The sequence below is a fragment of the Xenopus laevis genome, chromosome 2S (assembly GCF_017654675.1).
Source record: "Xenopus laevis strain J_2021 chromosome 2S, Xenopus_laevis_v10.1, whole genome shotgun sequence".
Lineage (NCBI taxonomy): Eukaryota > Metazoa > Chordata > Amphibia > Anura > Pipidae > Xenopus > Xenopus laevis.
In genome coordinates, this window is record NC_054374.1 from 90,093,047 (window position 1) to 90,115,706 (window position 22,660).

General features: G+C 37.2%; 1 protein-coding gene across 5 annotated transcripts in view; it reads left to right on the forward strand.

The window, feature by feature from the left end:
* caln1.S (calneuron 1 S homeolog) overlaps positions 1-22,660 on the forward strand; it is a 154,682-nt gene that overhangs the window by 72,144 nt on the left and 59,878 nt on the right. For all 5 annotated transcript variants that reach the window (XM_018249678.2, XM_041584120.1, XM_041584121.1 and 2 more), the window contains one exon: positions 19,677-19,786. In XM_018249678.2, coding sequence (XP_018105167.1) covers positions 19,677-19,786 — 110 coding nt within the window. The remainder of the gene's footprint in view (positions 1-19,676; positions 19,787-22,660) is intronic.

Consider the following 22,660-nt stretch of genomic DNA (forward strand, 5'->3'; position numbering starts at 1 on the left):
TTTATTTAGCAATACAAACTAAGTTAAAACATTTAAGACAAATGTCGTAGCCTTAACTAAATAATATTTTTACCCAATTCCAACCTCTAGCAGTTTAATGAAATGAACTATTTTTTAAACTCTCACTTTGCAAACCAGCCCTTGCCACCATTGCCCATTAAAGCACTGCGTATCTTGACAGCGCTATATAAATAAATGAAGATGATTTGATGACATCATAGTAGTAGAAGTGATGTAGAAATGGGAGTATGGAATTTGATGGTCAAACTGGGGTTGGCTATGTGCATTTACAGGACAAAAGTATGATTGTACTGCACATGTGTGTGTATATATGTATTATCAGTTACTGATGTCATGCTGATAATGAAAAAGTGAATACTTTGTTTTGGAAACACAGCAGGAAAAATTTATTTCACAAGTATGACCTTGCTAATGGATATGCACCATTCAGAAAAAAATGGATAAATTAGACTGGAAAGGTATGGATTAAGGGGCAGATTTATCAAGGGTCGAAGTGAAAACTGTCAAATTTGACTAGGGAATTGTTAAAATTTGATTAGAGTTTTTTTAAAATTTCTATTTTGATTTTTAAAATTTATCATACACTGGCACTTTAAGAACTCAAATTCGACTATTCGCCACCTGCCAAATTGCAGTTTTAGGCAATGAGAGACGTCCTGGGATCAATTTGGAGTTGTTTGCAGCCTTCCTGACATTCAGAGAAGAAAATTTTTAAAACTTGAATCAAATTCGATTCAAATTCGATTTGTGTTTTCCGGTCGTTCCTATTCCCCCTGAGTTTTGAAAATTAGATTTTCTAAATAAATTTAGATTGGTTGAATTTCGAATTCATGGGAGTTCATTTTTCAACTAAAATTTGAAGAAGCTCAATAAATTCCATTGAACTTCGCCTGGTCTGAGCTGGCGAAGGCAAGTCTGGCGGAACAGGTAACGTTCAGTAAAATGCGCATCTTAGTGAATTTGTGAAGTAATGCTCTTTCGTCAGAGCGAAACTTCGCCAGTGCCTGTTAGTAGATCTGTGAAGTACTGAAATGATGTCACGCTGTCAAATTTTCGCTAACGTTAGTCACGAAGCCCATTAGTTAATTGGCCCCTAAGTGTGCATAGAATCTACAATGTTTGGATATTGTTGTATACCAACATTCTCCAAAAATTTGGCTAAGTACTGTATTGAGACCAAGCCCTAAATGCCTATTCGCATTAGGGTTGCACCAAATCCACTATTTAAGAATTTGGCTGAACCCCAAATCCTTCACAAAAGATTTGGCTGAATATCGAACTTAATCTAAATTTACATATGCAAATTAGGTAAAGGAGGGCCAAAATAGAAACGTGTGTGCATCGAGCAGTAACAGTTTTTTTCAGTTCCTTGTTGTGTGATGAAAAGTCACATACTTTTTAGGATTCAGATTCGGTTCAGCAGGGCACTTGGATTAAGATTAATCCAAATGTTGCTTATAAAAACCAAATCTTGGATTTAGTGCATTCCTAATTTGCATTATAAAATAATTAGAAGAATTGGGAACCCAGGATTCAGGACACCTCAGTATGAGTGTTTTACATGTGCTTTCTTCTGCCAGTTCATACAAAGTCAATTCAGGGGATACAGGTATATGTGGCACTGGCCTAGCAACTCGCCAGTAGTAAATCCAAGTAAAGAAGAATGCCAATACCTGTACTTGCAGCAAACGGGGTGATCCCAAATTTATTCAATGGTGCTACACAACACTTTTCAAACGATCAGATCGTTTGAAAAGTGTTGTGTAGCACCATTGAATAAATTTGGGACCACCCCATTTGCTGCAACTACAGGTATTGGCATTCTTCTTTACTTCTTCTACCAGTTGTCTCATTTTAACATGTTAGTTTGAAGTCTGTAACTTATATTTATTACATTCTCCCATTTCAGCTGTACTTGAAAAAATGCTGTTGGTTTGCTGCTGCCACTTATCATATTATATAGCTAGAAGAGAGTTCCAAAGTGTTGCAAATAAATAGCTGATAAAGGGTGGAAGACCAAGAGTATTAAAAGATATTGCCACCGAGAAGAGCACAAGAGTTTTCCATTCTACTTACTGTAAATCACATGTGCTCCCGTCCTCTACCACAACTCCTGCTATATCTTAGTGTAACCTTATCTTGGGCCAGAATGCTTTTTCCAGTTAGTGATGGGTCACTCTGGGCTCCTTTACTCAGATGTGTCTTGCTAAGTGGAGGAAGAAGGGAGAGGGTGCTGCACTACTACACCTCTCTCCTACTGCGAAGAAACAAAATAGAATGCCAGAGGTTCTTGAACTTAAAATAAAAGGATTTATTGTCAAAGACACAACAGGGTTTACTCACAGTATGGTTTGCGGTAGATATATATGACCAGATGTAGTCACAGATAGACTTTAGCAATCTGACAGCCTGTGAAGATGCTTAGAAGGTTTTAAGATACACCATCAGATTACCAGCTAATGGTCTGGATCACCTCCAGTGGAATTGTTCACACTGTGTCTGAATCCCTTCAGCACTGCAATCCCTTTACTTTAGGTTAGTTATACCCAGGGAGAGCTATGTTCCTAGAAGGTACTCTGAAAAAGTTAGTCTTGCATCTGACTAAACATTATTCATGGCATCCCTGTTCCCAACTTTCTCTGCAAGAATTGTCCTTCCATGACACTGGGCTTTACTGGGCTTTGTTGACATCAGGCTTCCCAGACAAATCCACTGGGATAAGAAAGTGGAGGCCAAAGAACCATTCCTTTCCAATGACTACATTAAAGGGATTCTGCCATGATTTTTATAATGTAGTTTTTATTTCTAAATTACACTGTTTACACTGCAAATAATTCACTCTACCATGTAAAATTCCATTCCTGAACCAGCAAGTGTATTTTTTTAATTCATAATATTGGTGTGTAGGCAGCCATCTCAGGTCATTTTGGCTGGTTATGTGGTTCCAGAAAGAGCCAGCACTTTAGGATGGAACTGCTTTCTGTCCGGCTGTTGTTTTACCAACTCAATATAACTGAATGTGTCTTAGTGGGACTTGGCTTTTTACTATTGAGTGCTGTTCTTTGATCTACCAGGGAGCTGTTATCTTTGTTAGGGAGCTGTTATCTTGTGTCAGGGAGCTGTTATCTGGTTACCTTCCAATTGTTCTGCTGATGGGCTGCTGGGGGGAGGGGTAATATCACTCCAATTTACAATACACACGTCACATGACTGGGGGCAGCTGGGAAACTGACAATATGTCTAGCCCCGTGTCAGATTTCAAAATTAAATATCTGTTTGCTCTTTTCCCATGGCAGCATCCCTTTAAAGTCTGACAGGAAGTTTTCATCTCCATAGGCCAATAACAAAGATATGTAAATAAGATAAATTAGCTACAAAGGCTTCTGCCTAACAACTAGGGAATTTTCATCCATAGGGATTGTTAACCCTATGAGCCCCTACATTACAATGAAGTGGTTTCTCACATCCTGCTACAATTAACAATAGTTCAAACTAAAGTTCAATAACACTATTACTTTATGGATAACCAACTTTTTATCTGCCTTATCCGTTTCATATATAAATTAATCTGTTGGTACTTTTCAAGCATAAAAATAATCCAAGCATGTTTCAGCAATGCCAGTGGTATTATGTTGCTCATCTAGTTAATCCAAGTCCTCCATATCATCTGGGCTAATATCAAACTCCACAACTTTCCTTATTGCCCTTACTAAGTTTTGGTCCCTAGAAAGCCTACTCCTGTAGTCATCTTTATAAGGTATGTCAAGTTCAATATTCAATCTCTACATTTTTTATAATATTTCATAAATTATGTAAAATGAAAAGAAGTATTATTACATTGGATATGTATCAAGGGATTCAACATGGCACCCATAGCATGCCACTGTGGGAGTCAATTATCTACAGTCCCTTATGCCAAATCACCAGTATATCAATGCAGTTATTAAACGGATGAGCACATAATGGACTACTGTTTACTGTGATAGTTGGTACGAGACCCAGCACAAATCAATAAAATCATTGGGACTTTTCCCATTGACTTATATGCATCCTCGACAGGTCTGAGATGCCGAGATTTCAGATTTGGAGCTTTCCAACCTCGGGGGTTTAATAAATTCTGAAAAATGTGTGCATTTTTAAAAGCCCGATTTTATAAAAAATTTTTACATTCGGGGCTTAGTAAATAACCTCCTAAATGTACATTCATATTTTAAAAAGTATTTTTTTAGAGTCAGTATCCCTTTAAGTACATCATCTGTACCTCCAAGGAATCAGTGGAGTTTAAGGGCAATGGACTGCAGAAAGTGATCAGTATCTAGTATATAAATTCAGCAACTGACTGAGTGAATTTTTGGTATTTGCAACAAAATGATATGGGGTCCGTTGTTATTGTTGTCTTTTGTTAGTTGATTGATTTTCTAACATATTTTATCTCCATCTGTCAGTGTTCTACTATTGTTGATTTTATAAACTATTGAAAATAGGCCAGGTGCAGTTTGATGAGTGAAACTACAAGATTCTATTTTTAATTTCCTCAAAATGTAGCAAATATTTTGCTGGGTATTAGTTGGGACAATTTTGTTTTTATCTTTTACATTAATACGTATTTATAGTAACTGAATTTTAAACCATTACTTCTTAGTGAAATTTTATTTTTACTATAATATACTTGTTGTTCATTCAAGTGAAATTGGCTTTTCACTCAATATGAGCCCCTTGAGTTAAAGATGTCCTTTCTAAACTGGCTGGCATATTGTACACAACCTCAGCTACAGTCCAGGGTCATAATAAATCAATACTGTTTAATGAACACACTGTGCACTACTTTCCTCTTGGTAACATTTATATTAGTTTCAATGGGATACAATTAAAGCCTTTATACATTTTAAGAAACACTTTCTGTAGATAGTTGGGCAAAGGTCCTGGTTACATTTGAGATTCGACTTCCCACCTGCTCTGTATTACAGAATGAGCAAAAAAATCTGTAAAATCAAAAAATGTATTTTACTTTGCTACTGGTTTACTCTATATACCATATACCATATGAAAAAGTTTGGGAACCCCTCTTATTTCTTTGGAGTTTTGTTTATCATTGGCTGAGCTTTCAAAGCAGCAACTTCTTTTTAATATACAACATGCCTAATGGAAACAGTAGTATTTCAGCAGTGACATAAAGTTTATTGGATTAACAGAAAATATGCAACATGCATTGCAACAAAATTAGACAGGTGCAAAAATGTGGGCACCCCAACAGAGATAATACATCAATACTTAGTTGAGCCTCCTTTTGCAAACAGCTTCTAAACGCCTCCTATAGCCTTTGATGAGTGCTTGGGTTCTGATTGGCAGTATTTTTGCCTTTGTAGATTCCAAAGTGTGTTTAGGGTCTTTGTCTTGTTGGAAAATCTAACCCCTTCGTAACTTCAACGTTGTGACTGATGCTTGAACATTATCCTGAAATATTTGTTGATATAGGGTTAAATTCATCCAACCCTCGAACTTTAACAAGGGCCCCAGTCCCTGAACTAGCCCCACAGCCCCACAACATGATGGAACCTCCACTAAATTTGACAGTAGGTAGCAGGTGTTTTTCTTGGAATGTGTACTTTTTCCGTCATGCAAAGCACTTTTTGTTATGACCAAATAACTCAATTTGTGTCTCAACAGTCCAAAGCACTTTGTACCAAAATGACTGTGGCTTATCTAAATGAGCTTTTGCATACAACAAGCGACTCTGTTTGTGACGTGAGTGCAGAAAGGGCTTCTTTCTCATCACCCTGCCATACAGATGTAACCAATCCTCCGCATATGTTGCTCCTGTATTTTTCTTTGCCTGCCAGACCTGGGTTTTACAGCAACTGTGCCTGTTACCTTCCATTTCCTGATTACATTCCTTACGGTTGAAACAGACAGTTTAAACCTCTGAGATAGCTTTTTGTAACCTCCTCCTAAACCATGATACTGAACAATCTTTGTTTTCAGATCTTATGAGAGTTGCTTTGAGGATCACAAGCTGTCACTTTTCAGAGGAGAGTCAAACAGAAGCACAACTTGCAATTGGCCACCTTAAATACCTTAAAAGAGCACATTTTTACTGCTGCAGTTTTTCTAGAAAAGGCTGCTGGGCTAAAAACACTATAGGGGTCATTTACTTTATAGAAAAGCTGAAATTTGTAACAAAAAAAGGTGCAAAGCTAGATGTCTGGAACTGTACACTCAACTTTTTGCACTGTAAGGGACAGCTCTAGTTCCCCATTGTAGGAGTAGCGCATTGCATACAAAAAGAGTGGGAAGTGGCCAGCACATTAGCACTTAAAGAAACACCCAGGGCCGCCATCAGGGGGGGACTGGGGGGACACTTGTCCTGGGCCCGGTGCTTTTTGGGTTTTGTAGGGGGCCCGGTGGCTGTACTCAATCTCTGGCGGGCCCCTGTTGCTGTCAGAGAGCCGCACAATCTGCATTGCGCGCATCTCTCAATACAGTTTTGACCTGTGCGAATGAGACTGGAATAAGTTCAATTGGAAGTAAGTTAAAATGGCCCATACTCACTGCATGGCTCAAACTAGACACGCACATTAGAGTCGGCAATTTTTCTTATCTGCCCTAGACCCTGCTGATTTAGCAGGGGGAGTTGAGCCTCGTTATGACTTCGGGAAGGAGGGGTCGAAGGGCAAACATTGTGTCGCGGCAGCAGCATGAAAAGGCGATGTGCATCTGAAACACAGGAAGAGAAGGAGGTTAGCAGAATGAGGATTGTGAGGAAAGAATAGATAGACTGCAATGCCAGAAAAGGTACATGAATAATAAAGTTGCAGCTAAAAATGAGATTTAAAAAGTAGAGTTGAATGGAGAGGAAAAGAAAGGGAATAACTGTGTAAAACTTGCAGAAAACACATATGGGGGAAGAACAAAGATTACAGATTAGAAAGACAAGTAAAGAAGAAGCAAAAGCAGAGGCAGTAGGGGAAGGCAGTATCAGTGTTTGTACTGTGAGTTTTTATGAAATCTAATGCTCAGTTGTGCAGCAATTATATTATGGGATATATTGAAATTTACAGTCTGAACACAAAGCAACCCTTTAATACCCTTTTCAGGGTCTATTTTTTTTATTTTCTCACAGCAATATTCCAAAATTTTCCATAAATGAAAAAGTTTCAGGTTGTCAGGGATGCCATAATCTCTGTGGGGTCAGAAACTTTACAATTACATATTAATGTACAATTAATTAATACAATTAAGGCAATTAATACAATGTGCCTGGGGGAAGCCTAGGCTAGAAAGGAGTTTGTGAGAAAGATAGCAAAAATTCAAAAAGTATTGTTGAAGTGATACCTATATTGGCTAACAATAAAAAAAAATACATTGCAAGCTTTCAAATGCTGTGCCTTTCCAGCTTTCATTTGTATTTTGCCTGACGAAGGGGCCATGGTGCTCCGAAAGCTTGTAATGTATTTTTTTTTATTGTTAGCCAATATAGGTATCACTTCTACAATACTTTTTGTATTTGTTTTTTTTTTGTTATTTTTGCTACTGGCTAACACGGTACCACAGTTTTTGTTTTGAGAAAGATATAAAAGGGTTAATTGAGGGGTCAGGGAAAAGCCAGAAGCAAAATTTATTGCCACAGATGGGATGCAGAATCAGGGAGGCCATTTATCCAGGACTGGCTGGGTGGGTGTCTCAGGAATGTTATAGGGAAACCCTTTTGAAATAAAAAAAAAATAACAAAAGTGGTATAAAGGTGATACCTTTATTGGCTAATTAATATTTCTCAGAAGAAATTTCTCAGTGAAAATTGGAGAGCAACAGCTAAAGCATTAGGAAGAAACATCACTTGATAAATAGCTTTGCTCCAAACATACCATATACCCACTTTTGTTATGTTGCTATTGATGCTGCACATGGCACTTTAAAGGGGGAAGCATATGGTTTTTCAAATAAACAACCCGCCTACCAATTAATACTGCATAAGAGAAAAGCATGCACTCTCAAATGTGTGGGGGGCCTGACCATCAATAGCTTTTTATAACTTGTGTGTGAGGGGGCTTACCGTTTTTAGCGCTGATGTCTGTGTTGTTCCTTTAACTGTGGTGTGAAGCGGGCGGGATGTGGGATGGGCGGGGCCCCAAAAATTTTGTTGTACGGGGCCCCGTCATTTCTAATGGCGGCCCTGGAAACACCCCATAGCTTTTTTATGGTAGGTGTTTAGTAGGACTTTCTCATGCATGTGCATCCAGTACAAGGTGCAGAGCACATACAGTATTGCACCTACCAATGCTTTGAGAACAACTTTCCACCCTTAGCACTCCAGTATTTAAGCCTGCAGCACTGGTAAATTACTTTTATATATGTGTGTTATAAGCTTTAAGACAGACCCCTTTAAAGGGGAAGGAAACCTAGTCGGCGCAAACCCCCCACCCCCCCCCTCCCATTTGTTGCCCACCCTCCCTCCTCCCCCCTGGCCTACCCGTCCCGCTGGGCAAATGCCCATAACTTGTTACTTACCCTTCTGCGCAGGTCCAGTCCAGGGAGTTCACAGACGACATCTTCTTCCACGCGATCTTCTTCCTGCTGTGAATGGCGTTTTGGCGCATGCGCAGTAGGATCATTTCGCCGGTACGGATCTACTGCGCATGCGCCAAAAGTCACGCGCATGCGCAGTAGATCGCGTTCAAAGCAGGAAGAAGATCGCGTGGAAGAAGATGTCGTCTGTGAACTCCCTGGACTGGACCTGCGCAGAAGGGTAAGTAACAAGTTAGGGGCATTTGCCCAGCGGGATGGGTAGGCCAGGGGGGAGGAGGGAGGGTGGGCAACAAACGGGAGGGGGGTGGGGGGTTTGCGCCGACTAGGTTTCCTTCCCCTTTAAGAAACAGGCTGCTTGTCTTAAGTAAGAATGCTTGATTATTATATCAAATTAATACTAAAGTTTATACATTTTGTAAAATGCAGATGAGAAGTCAATGACAATTCGGATAGTTAACTTTGGCTTAGGCAACTTGAAGATCATTTGTAACTTTGCACAAGGGAATCTCTGTACTGTGCTGGTAGTACAAAACAAAATGGTCAATGCAAGGTAATGGTCCCATTTTTTTTTTTCAGTTGAGTTGTTTTCAGTTATTCACCATAAACAAAGACTTTGTTAATTGCGTTCCATCTTTCATTTTTTACAGTTTTCCCAAAATTCAAGTTTCAAGTTTAATACTCCTTTTTCTAGTGTCTGGCAGCTTAGTGATCCAGGAGCAGATTCTGAACAATTTGCTACATTTAGTTGATACATTTTTCAGCTGGGTCTTTGGAATATTAGCAACTATTGAATCAATTCTAACAGCCGCCTAAAATGTAACTCAGGGATTTGGTCAGGGCAGGTACAAAGATAACAAATGTATCAAGTAAATGTATCAATTTACAAAGAAAGAGTTGGCCACCCACCTCCCAGAGTTGCTTTAGATGGTGAAAAATTAACATTATACTTGAATATTAGAAAATAGAAAGTAATTGGAAAAAGTCTTTATTTCTGGTGAACAATATGAAACCAACTTAACTGAAAAAAGTGATTGAAGGAGAACAACCCCTTTAAAAAATGATGATCATAACATTACCAAGTCACCATACCACCAGTGGCGTAACTAGAAACGTAGGGGCGCTGGTGCGGAAATTTGCAACTGGGCCCCCCCCACTGCATGCGTTTCAAAGGCAGGTAGCAATGACATACCTTATGACCCAATGTCATAGGACTGAAATTAAAGATGCAATTACATAAACTGGTACACTTTGTTAGGGTAAAGTACTGTACAGGTATTGGACCTGTTATCCAGAATGCTCGGGACCTGGGGCTTTCCGGATAATAGATCTTTCTGTAATTTGGATCTTCATGACTTAAGTTTACTAGAAAATCAAGTAAACATGAAATAAACCCAATGGGCTGGTTTTGCTTCCAATAAGGATTAATTATATCTTAGTTGGGATCAAGTACAAGCTACTGTTTTATTATTACACAGAAAAAGGAAATCATTTTAAAAAATTTGCATTACTTGGACAAAATGAAGTCTATGAGAGAGGGCCTTTCTGTAGTTTGGAGCTTTCTGGATAACAGGTTTCCGGATAACTGATCCCATACCTGTACAACTAAAATTACATTTTTATAACTCTGTAAAAATGTACATATGCAAATTAGGATTTGGTTTGGCCAGGCACAAGGATTTGGCTGAATCCTGCTGAAAAAGGCAGAATCCTGGCTGATTCCCGAACCAATTCCTGGTTATGGTACATCTTCCACTGTTTGTCTCATAGTCAAATAGCACTAGAATTCACAAAAAGAGTAGATAATATACAGGGGCATGTATGAACAGTGGCAAATTTGGTCCTGGGCAGTAACCCATAGCAACCAATCTGTGGTCAGCATTTTTTAGCCAGATGCACGTTTAACACTAAAAGCAAGTTTGCTTGGTTGTCATGGGTTACTGCCCAAGTGCAAATGTATCCACTGTTTATAAATGAGACGGTTTTTCCTTCATGCATATTGTCCCAGAATACAGTATAAATGTAGTGCCAATAAAATGCATAATAAATTATATGTAAAAGTGTAAAAAATAGAATACATTTACAAATAGCACAATAATATTAACTGAACAAACACTATGCTTATGCTAAACAGTAATGAAAGCCTGGAGATGTAGTGTAATTTGTATACTTAGGCTTTTTTAGGCAGTTGCACACCGACATGCAGTCATACTAGGGCAGGCATACAGTGAAAATATACAACAGGTCTGGACTGGGTGTCAAAATAGGCTCTGGCATTTCAAATACATAGAGGACCAAACAGCCCAAAAGGGGCCCAGTAACTAGTGAGTGTCTATGGCATCTTACAGTAGCCCCTCTGCCATTTGCCAGAAGCCACAGATTGCCAGTCCAGGCCTGATATACACAGCTATTCGTTGGCAGGCACACAGATACATAACACATACGTGAATCAGCTAAGATGTGCTGTTGTGCACTCAGAAACAAAGCAGGATCACACAGACCCACACCTTATGTCCCATATTTCCCCAGGGCAGCTCTGCTCTGCTCCTTTCTAAGAACATGAAGTTGTTATAAACAGCCAGAAATCAAATGGGCCAGGCTGAATCACTTGAACAATGGAACAAACACACACACACACATATATTTACAAAAAAATACTAAACATTATGTTGAAACATCACAGCATATTTTATCATAGGCAATTTTATTATATGTAAGTACATCCAGATACAAATGTGCTGCTGTAGCACCGACACTCACTTCTCACAACTTCTGAACGTCACTGACACGATCGTCTGCAGCTGCCTGGAGTTCCCGTTCCCGAGTTCCTTTCTCCTCCTCCATCCTTGCTCCTGCTCCGGGTGCTCCCTCCTCCCTACACTGATTGAGATTGATAGTGGCACTGTCCAATCAGCTTCTTGCTGATGCTACACAGCATCCCCGTGGTACAGCTCCATCTTGCTTAGAGAAAATACAGACAGGCTGCAGGTTTGAGGATTTTTTTTTCAAAATTACTTGCTGGAAATGTGATCCTGGCCTGCTAGTTTTAATCCGCCCACTGACTGCTCTGGTATGCGCAAATTGTGCCTAAAACTTCTTTCGGCAGCTTACTTCCCCTCCTGTACACAGTATCGGGCCCCATTGGAGGCGGACCCTGGTGCAGTTGCACTGTTTGCACCCCTGGTAGTTACCCTAAATTGTGACATTTATATGACTGACAGCAGCATAGAACATGGGCAGTGAATCAGCAGAAAGAAGATGGGGAGCTACTGGGGCAATTTTGGGGAATTTTAATATGTAGTTGGGATGAGGACCTTGCCCCAAAAAGCTTACAAATAATTAAGAATCTTGCTGATATACCAGCAACCATATTTTGAATTTTCACATTCTGGTATATATTACCTGCAAAAGTTTATCTGGCTTAAATTACATTGGACAAGAGCACCATCACTATATTCTTTTTAATCATTTTTATTAGCATTTTCAATATTACAGAACTAACATTATTACACAAAAAATATATAATAGATTTTGGATGTTCATTCAGAGATGAAAAGTATAAAAAGAAAATTGGTAACTTACAGGTATAGGATGTAATTCTTGCACTGCACAGGACCTAGGGCTTTCCAGATAAAGTAAATTGCTATTGTTTTGATCACAATCCTTAAAGGCACTAAAATCATTTATACAATAAAAATGTATTTGTTTTTCCCAAGATTACTTTATGCTACCTTAGTTACCATCAAGTACAAGATTCAACTATATTGTGATAGAGAAAAAGGGAAAGCATTTTAAAATGAATTATTTGCTTTGCTTTTAGCACATTTTGGATAATGGGTTTTCCATATAATAGATCCCATACCTGTTCTACATAGGTAAACTGTATTACAGAGTCTGGTGTCTGTGTGTTTATATTTTGTACTCTAGGTAAAGCCAAATGCATTTGTGGGCAATTATGAATATTAAAATGAACATTTAACATCACAGGAATGGATGAAGCAACATTACAACATACAATTACAATGTCTCACTTTTAGTCTGCATAGTACATATTTTAGATTTTAGCCAGCACCATGGACAGCACCCAGAGTGGCTGCACTTTGAATAGTTCCTGTGGAACTACTTCCATTAGGTTTAAAGGAGACATTTTATATTAACTTCATATTATGTTATTCTTCCTTCCTCAAAATATGTAATGATGCAGGGGAAAAAAAAACATTTGAAAGCAATTTACCTCATAAAACTCTATATCAGTCATTTATATGTCATTATATCAGAGCTGCACAGAGATCTAGACTGAAATGAGGGGTCGGAGTGTCTGCTCATTTTCTCACAGGAAATGGTCACAGCACTGACTGACAGGCTGAACTCTGCTGTAGCAGGGAACCCCCCCCCCCACTTAGCTGTCTGTTCCTAATCTGCAAATAAATGTCTTATTCTGAGGCCAGATCTGCTGACCATTAAATACAATAAATATGCACTTTCACCAATATTAACTCTCATCAACAGTTTTCTAACTGTTTCTGCACTATTGGTAACTCCAGAAAAGTAGCTGTGATTTAGGTTTAAATGTACCTCATCAGGCTTCAGTTAACAAATCCATCAATTAATAGCATCCACTCTCACTGGAAGCTCAATGCCTGGGATTGAACAGCAATCAGCTCAGGTGACGAGTAACAGAGGTGCCAACAATAAACAGCAAGTTCGTAGGCACTTAACTGGTAGCCAAAGCGGTGAATCAGAAAGAGATGAGACAAAGTCATAAATGGAGCCAGGCATGGGTCAGGATGAGATTCAGCAGCAGTTAAGGGAGAATCTAAAGGAAGAGTCAGGAACAGGCCAATAATCAAACAACAAGAATCAAATGGCAGTCAGAACACTCAGTGTCAATCAGAAGGGATTGAGGGCCTTGCATTGGTACATATGCACATAGACGTAAATGCATTGGAATGTGAGGAATGGCACAAATTGACTCACGTGCGTAGACGGCCAGGACCAGTGTGGATAATGCAAGAGGAATGACAACTGCCCTGCACCCAATGATACATACTAATGTATATGACGTAATATCATTATGTGCAGGGAGGTGCAGTTAAACTAAAACCACAGCAACTGTTCTGGAGTTTTCTAGCAATACATTTGCCTAAGAATACATACTAAAGTGCAGAAACAGTTATATCATTAAGTTCAGGAAGGTACAGTTAAACCTAAACCACAGCTTGTGTCCTGGAGTTGCCTAGCAATACATAGTAAAGTGCAGAAACAGCTAAACAGCAGGGAGCCCTTTTTATAGCAACAACAGGCTTAGTGTCAAGTTGAGAAGGTAGCACAGTGATGTAGGCTGGGATCAGGGTGGGCAGTGTGGGAGGGATCAGGCCAGGTAGATAGGATGTGATTGGTGGGACTAAAACACCAAAAGCAGACAGGGCAAGATGGAGGGGGTGAACTTTGGGAAGTACTAAGCCTGCCAGGCTTGCCAAAATGATGCCACCTCCCATGTGTGCTATCCCAGTACTCCCTCACTGAATGCAGCTAGTATTCTCACTGTTGAAAGTGCTGGCTGCTCCTGACTAACATTAGAAGACTTATAGAATGGAAATTGCAGAGATGGGCAGTTCAAGTGCAGTTTTCAGGCTTTATAGGGGAAATTTGACCCAAAAGGCATGACAATAATAGCAGACCTTTCAATTTCTAAATAGTGTGCATATTTTAGTGCCTTGTCAACATTTATGGTATATGTCCCCTTGAAATATTTCAGCTCAGTCCTGTATTGAAGTATTTGGTGAGTGACCATTTTCTTTTTAAAATCCTATGTATCTTACTTGTGGGTTACTCTAGTCTAAAACTTTAGAATCAATAAGCTACTCATAAAGAGAGGCAAGCCCTTGAACAGTAAAATAACATTCCTCATTATGTCGGGCAGGGCCTCACATGTCCTTTTTTTACAACATTCTCTGACCCTATTTTTGTTGCTTTTCACTGTACTTGTATGTAATTATTGAAAGTTGAACATTAATTAAATGGTGCTGATTTACTAACTTAAGATAATATTAAAATGCATGTATATTCTTATATTAAAGGGGTGGTTCACCTTAACGTTAACTTATTATATGTTATAGAATGACTAATTCTGAGCAACTTCTCAATTTGTCTTCATTATTTATTTTTTATAGCTTTTTAATGATTTGCCTTCTTCTTCTGACTCTTTCCAGCTTTCAAACGAGGGTCACTGGCCACATTTAAAAAACAAATGTTCTGTAAGGCTACACATGTATTGTTATTGCTACTTTTTATTATTCATCTTTCTATGCAGGTCTCTCCTATTCATATTCCAGTCTCTTGTTTAATCAGTGCATGGTTGCTAGAGGAAATTGGAATAAAAGCTGCTGAATAAAAACTCAAAAACTACAAACAATAAAAAGTGAGAACCAATTGCAAATTGTTACAGACTATCTCCCTCTACATCGTACTAAAAGTTAATTTAAAGGTGAACAACTCCTTTAAGGTTGTTGAACATAGATGTCCTAAACAATTAGAGCAGCTACATTTTTTCTTTCTCTATGTAGTAGTTATTTAAAGTTATTGCTTCTGATGATTATTTTAATGGAAAATTAGACTAAATATTGGTATTGCTCATTTGTATTTCATACCAAACTAATCAGTGAATTATTAATGTGTAAAAATAATCAATTCTTATAAGTGTAATAAAGCATGCCAGTATTACTTAGCAGACTAAGGAAAGCAGAGCTCGGTTTGAGTCAACTGTGTTCAGACAATAATACTTGTTTCAGCCTCTTGTTACTTCAAATCTTTTTTTTGCACCTTCATTCAGGGAGGCCTATTTATCAAAATTTGAATCTGTGTAGTTTTGTACTAATGTCTACTTATTTATTAAAAGCTCTGAATATAAAAAGCACGAACAAATATAAACACAGAACAAATCCAAATAATAATGTGAAAACCTTGACATTTTCGCTTACGCCTAATTTTTTATGTTTTTATATTTATAAGCAAAAAGCAATAGAAACATTCTAAAAACCTCAATGTAACTATTTTAAAATTTGCTAAGGACAGCTCCCATTGACTTCTGCATGACCTCTGCAGCTTTTAGATGGTATTCTTACATTAGAGTTTTTCAGTGTTTGAATTTACTCATGGAAATAGTTAACAAAATTGTGCTTAAAATGCTGAAATAATAAAAATGGGCATGCATGATAGAAGTTGTGCTTTGTCTAATTTTAAAGCAAAGCTCGTAAACATCAGTTTGACAGCATAATACCCCTGATGTTATTTTTAGACCTAGTAATTTAGTAGTGTTTGGTATAATATATTTAGGCCTGCGTCGCAAGTCAATTTCTTTTGGCAGCGTCCCATTGTTTGCTTGGTTTTTCATTGTTCTTCATTTGATTGATTGCAGATACCCCAGGAAAATAGCTTGCTAGTGTGAGTGTTAAAATAACTTCACTTTATAAATCAGTTATACAGATCATTTGGCCAGCAGGGTTAAAATTGATAACTCATGCAGTATATCAAGATAATGTATGAAGAAGTGCTAAAGACAAGTGCAGTTTCAGTGGAAAGAACAGCAGTTGAACTACATTTGCACATTTGCACTTTTTTATGTTATAACTAACTCTTTAATTTTCCTTACTATATGCTATAACTCCCAAAACAGAATTACACAAAGCAGAACAAATACAATCTGTTTACATCCCTACACTAATTCAATTAATTATACAAAGGCTTTAACTTTTTGTATATTAAACATATCCCCCATATGTAATAAAAGGCACTACGTGTGCCTAGAAGCAGTAAACTGTAGCAACCAATAATGTGTTTGCTTTTAAACAGGTGACCAGTAAATCTTACCTGCTGATTGGTTGCTATGGGTTACTGCTCCTGGGCAAATTTAGCGCATTTTTATTACATATGAAGGATAAACTGCAATCGAAACACCATTAGATTTTTCTGTAAGATTAAAATTACATTTTTATACTAAGCAGTCAATGGTTGTGAATATCTATCAGTGCTTCTTGTATATTTAGTTGACATGGGTTAGAAAATAATAACTCAATTTTGTACTAAAAACCCTCACAAAAAAATGTAATCTGTAAACAGCCTCTTTGAAATCGTTAAACACCTACCACTGCGGTTTTTCAAAGATTAGTAGTAAGGCTGCAGCATCCGAGTAATCATATAGGATTCCTTTTCACCTCTATCCAACTCAGCCCCCTCCCATAGGAATTGACTCATGGCTACTGAGCATGCTCAGTTCTAAGCTAAGGCAGTGAACCTTCTCAGCTAAGATTATAAACCATGCCCACTCCAGTCTAGTCACCAATGAAGTGATGTCAAAGCTGGTGGCCATAGAAACTCAGCTCTAGCTGAGCTTTAAATGAAACAACCCAAGGTTGTTCTGTTAATCTTTATAAGACCTGACATGTTTTCCTGACATTTCAGAGTATTTGTTGTAAGCCTTTCTTTGGTAAATTGGCTTGATACAGTGAAGAATAGGGGAACAGTCATGTCGGATTTTTTTGGGATAAACCAATAAAATAAATAAACAGAAAGCTAATTTATATTCTAGTGGTAGGTTTATGTCAGGATTCAGTGCTGCTGTTTTCAATTATACATTTCTATTCATGCATCTTTTTGAAATATAAATGGCTTTTAAATTAAATAAAGTAATAAATAAGTAATAATAAATAAAATAAATTGAATCTAAACCATCACAGCCAATCTGTTTGCAGTTGCCAGGTTCAATGACGCCCAATACCAATTAGCATTTGCAGGTTGACAATAGGTAGAATATTAATTATTGGTAAGTCAAAATCATACAAAATATATAATGAAGACCAATTCAAAATTTGCAAATAATTGGTCCATCTATAACTTACTACAGGTTAACAGTGATATTTCCCTCTAATTTGTAGGATTACATTTTTTATTTAAAAGGTATGGAACCTATTATTCAGAATACTTGGGACCTGGCTTTTCTGGATAAGGGATATTTTTGTAGTTTGTCTCCATACCTTAAGTCTCCTAAAAATCATTTAAACATTAATCCCAATAGGATTGTTTTGCCTTCAATAAGGGTTAATTATATCTTAGTTGGGTACAAGTATTACAAAGAAATGGGTTGGTTGACACAACAGCCTTTCTAAAAAGGCTGATGCTTTGGCTTTGAGTCTTATTAAAGGAGAAGGAAAGGCTTTGTGCACTTGGGGTGCCAAAATTGATTGTATTGACTTACCCGAAACACCGGGCCGGTGTTTCTATCAGCAGAAAACTGCACCGCCCAGGGTTATACCAGTGAGCACCACAAAGTGATCCTCTTCCGTCTTCCTCTTTCATCGCGTGGATGCACATGCACATCAGAACGAAAAGACGAACTTTAACTAAAAAGTCGGCTATTTTGTTCAACTGTGCATGCGTTTTCCCTTGGGAGATTCGAAGAAAGAAGAAGCCAGAAGAGGATCGCTCTGTGGTGTTCACTGGTATAACCCCTGGCTGATGCAGTTTTCTGCTGATAGGAGCACTGGCCCACAGTTTCAGATAAGTCAATACAATCACTTGGGGGTGCCTAACATTTGGCACCCCCAAGTGCACAAAGCCTTTCCTTCTCCTTTAAAGATTGCATGTGCTTTTCACCACAAGCATTCTTTTAAGTAAGTCCTGCGAAAATTTCACGCTGGGTTTCAAGCATAAAAAAAACCTCTGCAATTTCAATGATTTTAGCAGACCGGCTTATGGAACGAGGAAGAACTTTTGCAGCTTTTAGGGTAAATTGCACCACCGCAAATCTACAGTATGTAACAATATTAATTAATATGAATGAGATTACTATGAAAGACAGAGTATGGAGTTTTACGTTTACAATTACATTAGCCAAATTTAAATTAAGTTGCACATTTAACCCCCCCCTTCCCCACCCCATTATAGCACCTCAGGCTAGTCCAGATGTGCTATAATGGTTGGGCATTACCCTTCCACCACAACTAAGGTAATGAGAAAGTCCCAATTATACGTCTCAGCTCCAAAAACATTGACTCTGCAGTTTGTTACAAATAGTAAAAAACATTGTAGTTAAACAACATCTTGAAAGCCTCTGCATGATACAGAAACAGAATTAAAATTAACATGTCTGCAATTTTTGACTTCCTTTCATGGAACTGCCTTCACCTTTGGTCCTATTTCTCAGGCTGGCATGATTCCTGGAAATCAGTCACCTGATTTTCCACTGACATATAATTTGTTTGAATATTTTAGGAAGAAAACGTTCCTTGGCCTGGACACTATTTAAAGAAACAAAATATTAACAGGGCACACTTTTTTGGGGGGGATTGATGTCGCTACGTCAGGAATCATACAGCAAAATATTTTGTGTGAACACATTTTAAACTTGTGTGCATTTTTAAAAACTGTGTGCTCAGGTCAAAATAAATACAAAATGTGGTGTTAACACACAAAATTCTTTGTGCATACTACAATTTGTTGTGTGCGCTGGCCCCAAAACCTGTGTGGGTTCGCACAAGCGCACAGCTTAGAGGTAACATTGCCTACAGCCATCCTATTGTCCCTTAGAACATGTTCTGCTCTGTAAATGCTGTGTGGAATAATATTATTTTAAAACACTTTTTTAATGAAAAAAGTCAGACCAAACTAGAATCCACGATTGGATTATGAAAAATACAAGGTGGAGGACAAACACGAAAAAAATTATTGAAAATCCGATTTGTATGATTTTTTTACCCGAATCACTCTTATTTATGTCAGAAAAACCTGAAATAGTCGCATTTACGGGCTAATTCCACAGAAACTTCCAAACAGGACTTCTCCTTTTCACTAATATACAACCTTGGTAGGTCTGATATGCCGGATTTTCGGATTTGGACTTTTTCCATCCTTGGGGTATAATAAATATCAAAAAATTTGAGTGTTTTTTTTCCCACTAAAAATTACAATTTTATAGTTAAAAAAAACAAAAATTTTTGAGTTTTTAGCATTCAGTCTTTAATAAATAACTCCCCTAGAGGTGCAGGGCAATATATAACATGAAATTATGTTGTGTATTATGTTGTGTCTAAATATTCCATTATTGTATCTGATTAGATCTTCCTTTTGTTGTATTTTAGGAGATGGTCAGGTCGATTTTGATGAATTTGTGACAATTCTTGGTCCTAAACTAGTATCCACAGAAGGCAGAGACGGATTTGGAAATACCATAGATAGTATATTTTGGCAGGTAAGAACCACAGTCCTTTTAAACATGGCATTTATAGTGATACGGTATTGTAGATAAGATAAAAACATTTGTTGAGATGTTATGTATTTTACTTACTTAGGATTGCTGATATTGCATCTGTTGTTTTCCGTGCTTTGAATTCCTGATCTGAGAAAGTATCAGAACGTGTTATTTTTTTGTACTAGTGCTAGAATGATAATAGTTTGGAATTGTTATCTTGCTTATAAATACTGTGAATAAATATTTACTGTTAATTTTGGAGATGTTCCTCCTCACAGCTCATTCATGTGAAATCTTTTGATGCAAATGTGCCTCTTCACAAAGAAGTATAAGCCTTGAAGCATCAATGTTTCACATAGTTATTTTCACACAAGTTTTTGCTGTATTATCACATTATTGCAATGAAATAGTTTAACTTTCATAATACAGACTTATTTATTTTTCTATATAATTAGTTTTGTTGCTGAACTATGTGTGTATATATATATATATATATATATATATATATATATATATATATATATATATATATATATATATATATATATATATATATATATATATATATATATATATTATGAGTAGGAAGAATAAAAGCCAAATATTGTGGTTCCCACTTTCACTATGGTATCAGAAATTGTATTTGAAATGCTTGAAAGTCAACTCTGAACTTGTATGTATACAGTATAGTTTCATGTGGCAAAATGTAACCCTGTAAACACTCACACAATTTCCCTATGATCGTTTTTCATAAAGCATATTCCCTAGTTGGTTTACTATTCTATTTAAAGATATTGTTTTCTGGGACAAGTTACCATTAGTCTTGCTTTCCCTCTAATATGGCCTTTTGAACTTCATTGAGCACAGTTGTACTATGCTATTAGGAGAGCTGACTGCGTGGCACATTGAAAGATTTGAGATTAAAAGTATTTGATCATGTGCTGTTATATAAAACATTTTAGGGTAGGGACACACTGGGCGATTTGGGGAGATTTAGTCGCCTGGCGACTAATCGCAGCGACTTTTCTCCCCGAATGCCTCCCCTCACTCTGCGCCTGGATAAAATGAAAAGTCGCCGGCGCTAATCACACACGGCGATTCGTTTTCCGAAATCCCCCTAAGTTGCCTCACGAGGAAACTTCGGGCGACTTCGGAAAACAAATCGCCGCGTGTGATTAGCGCAGGCGATTTTTCATTTTATCCAGGCGCAGAGTGAGGGGAGGCATTCGGGGAAGATTGGTCGTGGAAAGTCGCGGCGATTAGTCGCCAGGCGACTAAATCTCCCCAAATCGCCCAGTGTGTCCCTACCCTAAAGGACACCTTATGGACATTCACAGTTTGCAAGACGTACTATTGATTGTGAGGAGCAACACACTAACACAAAATGCATGAATGGATGAAATTCCTTTCAAGTGATAAATTACTGCATGCTCCATTAAATAAGAAGTTAGTTTCACTTGATTGCTACTTTTTAGATCAAGTAAACATGGACACACATGCTTAAAGAGATACTGATACCAGAAATTAAACCTTTTTTTTACATGTATCATAATATTGTCTTTGCATGCTAGCTATAATTTTGCCATAAAAGTATTTACAGATGCTTTTACATTACCCATCTGATCCCCCATTTAATTATCTTTAGTCCATACTAGTGTGGTATCTATATAATCTTCTTGATAAAGATGTTTATAAATTAATATGTTTATAAAATGAAAGTGTAAAGTGACTGTATCCATGCACAATAATGGAAATACAAAAAAATGGATATATGTAGATAATTGTTTCAATAAGTTTAGATCAAGTACAAGGTACTTTTTTTATTATAGAGAAAAAGGAAATGATAAAGTCCCTTAAGTGCTCCATTTATTTTTGGTGTCTGTGGGTTAGATAGATACTTGCTTTTAATGCATTGCAGTGCATTGAGAATAGGGCCAGAAGCCCTTGAAATATTTGCATGGCGTTTCTCTAAAGCTCCAAATAAAAACCACCTGGTTACAGTAGTTGTTGCCAATTTTAGCATTTTGTTTGATTTCTTATTTTATATTTATGCATTATGAGTTTAATAAGGACACTGGGAATTGACTGCACGGACAGGTTTTTCTTGGTTGGTCTTATAGTGTGTGTACCAATCATATGTATTTGTTATACAGTACATTTATATATTAGACATTTTATATTAGACAAACATATAGTTAAATAGATGAATACACTGACAGATTAGAAAATGGTAATGCAATTAAAAATATGATTGCAAATGTAGTAAGATTTTTCTACTGGGAAATTGTTCAGTAAAAAACTAAGAATTTTTGAGTGTAGCTGAAATTAAAGCATACTTTCTGTTTACATATGGATAATGTTAATTTATACTTTGATATGGTTATTATGTGATGTAATTAATTGGTAGTTTGGAAGTGTACAAGAATATGTTCCTCATCTCATCTGTTTCACATTACGGCGTTAGAAAGGTAAACATTCTGTCTTTAGTAAAGAAAAATTATCTTTCTAGATTAGAGCAAGCTAAATTAATTCTTGTTTAAGTGTCAAAACTTCTGCTGTAGCTGGAAGCCTGTGAAAATCTGTGAAATATGACAAATTTACATTTATATATTCACATGTATGTTGCATATTGACCTTTCATAGACTACTTACAGTAATTAATTAAGTAAGTAATGCAAGTTTAAAGCACTAGTTTGGATGCAAAAGTTATGCTATTATAACGCTACAATAAAAGAGGCTATCGGGGCTCTCAATTTACTATGAGCTTTACAGATAATTCCCAGATGAGACCCTTTATCCCAGGTGTCAGCTGTCACTAGAATTGGAGGCAGGGTATTGTTACACTACAGTTGTCTAATATTAAATAATAATTAA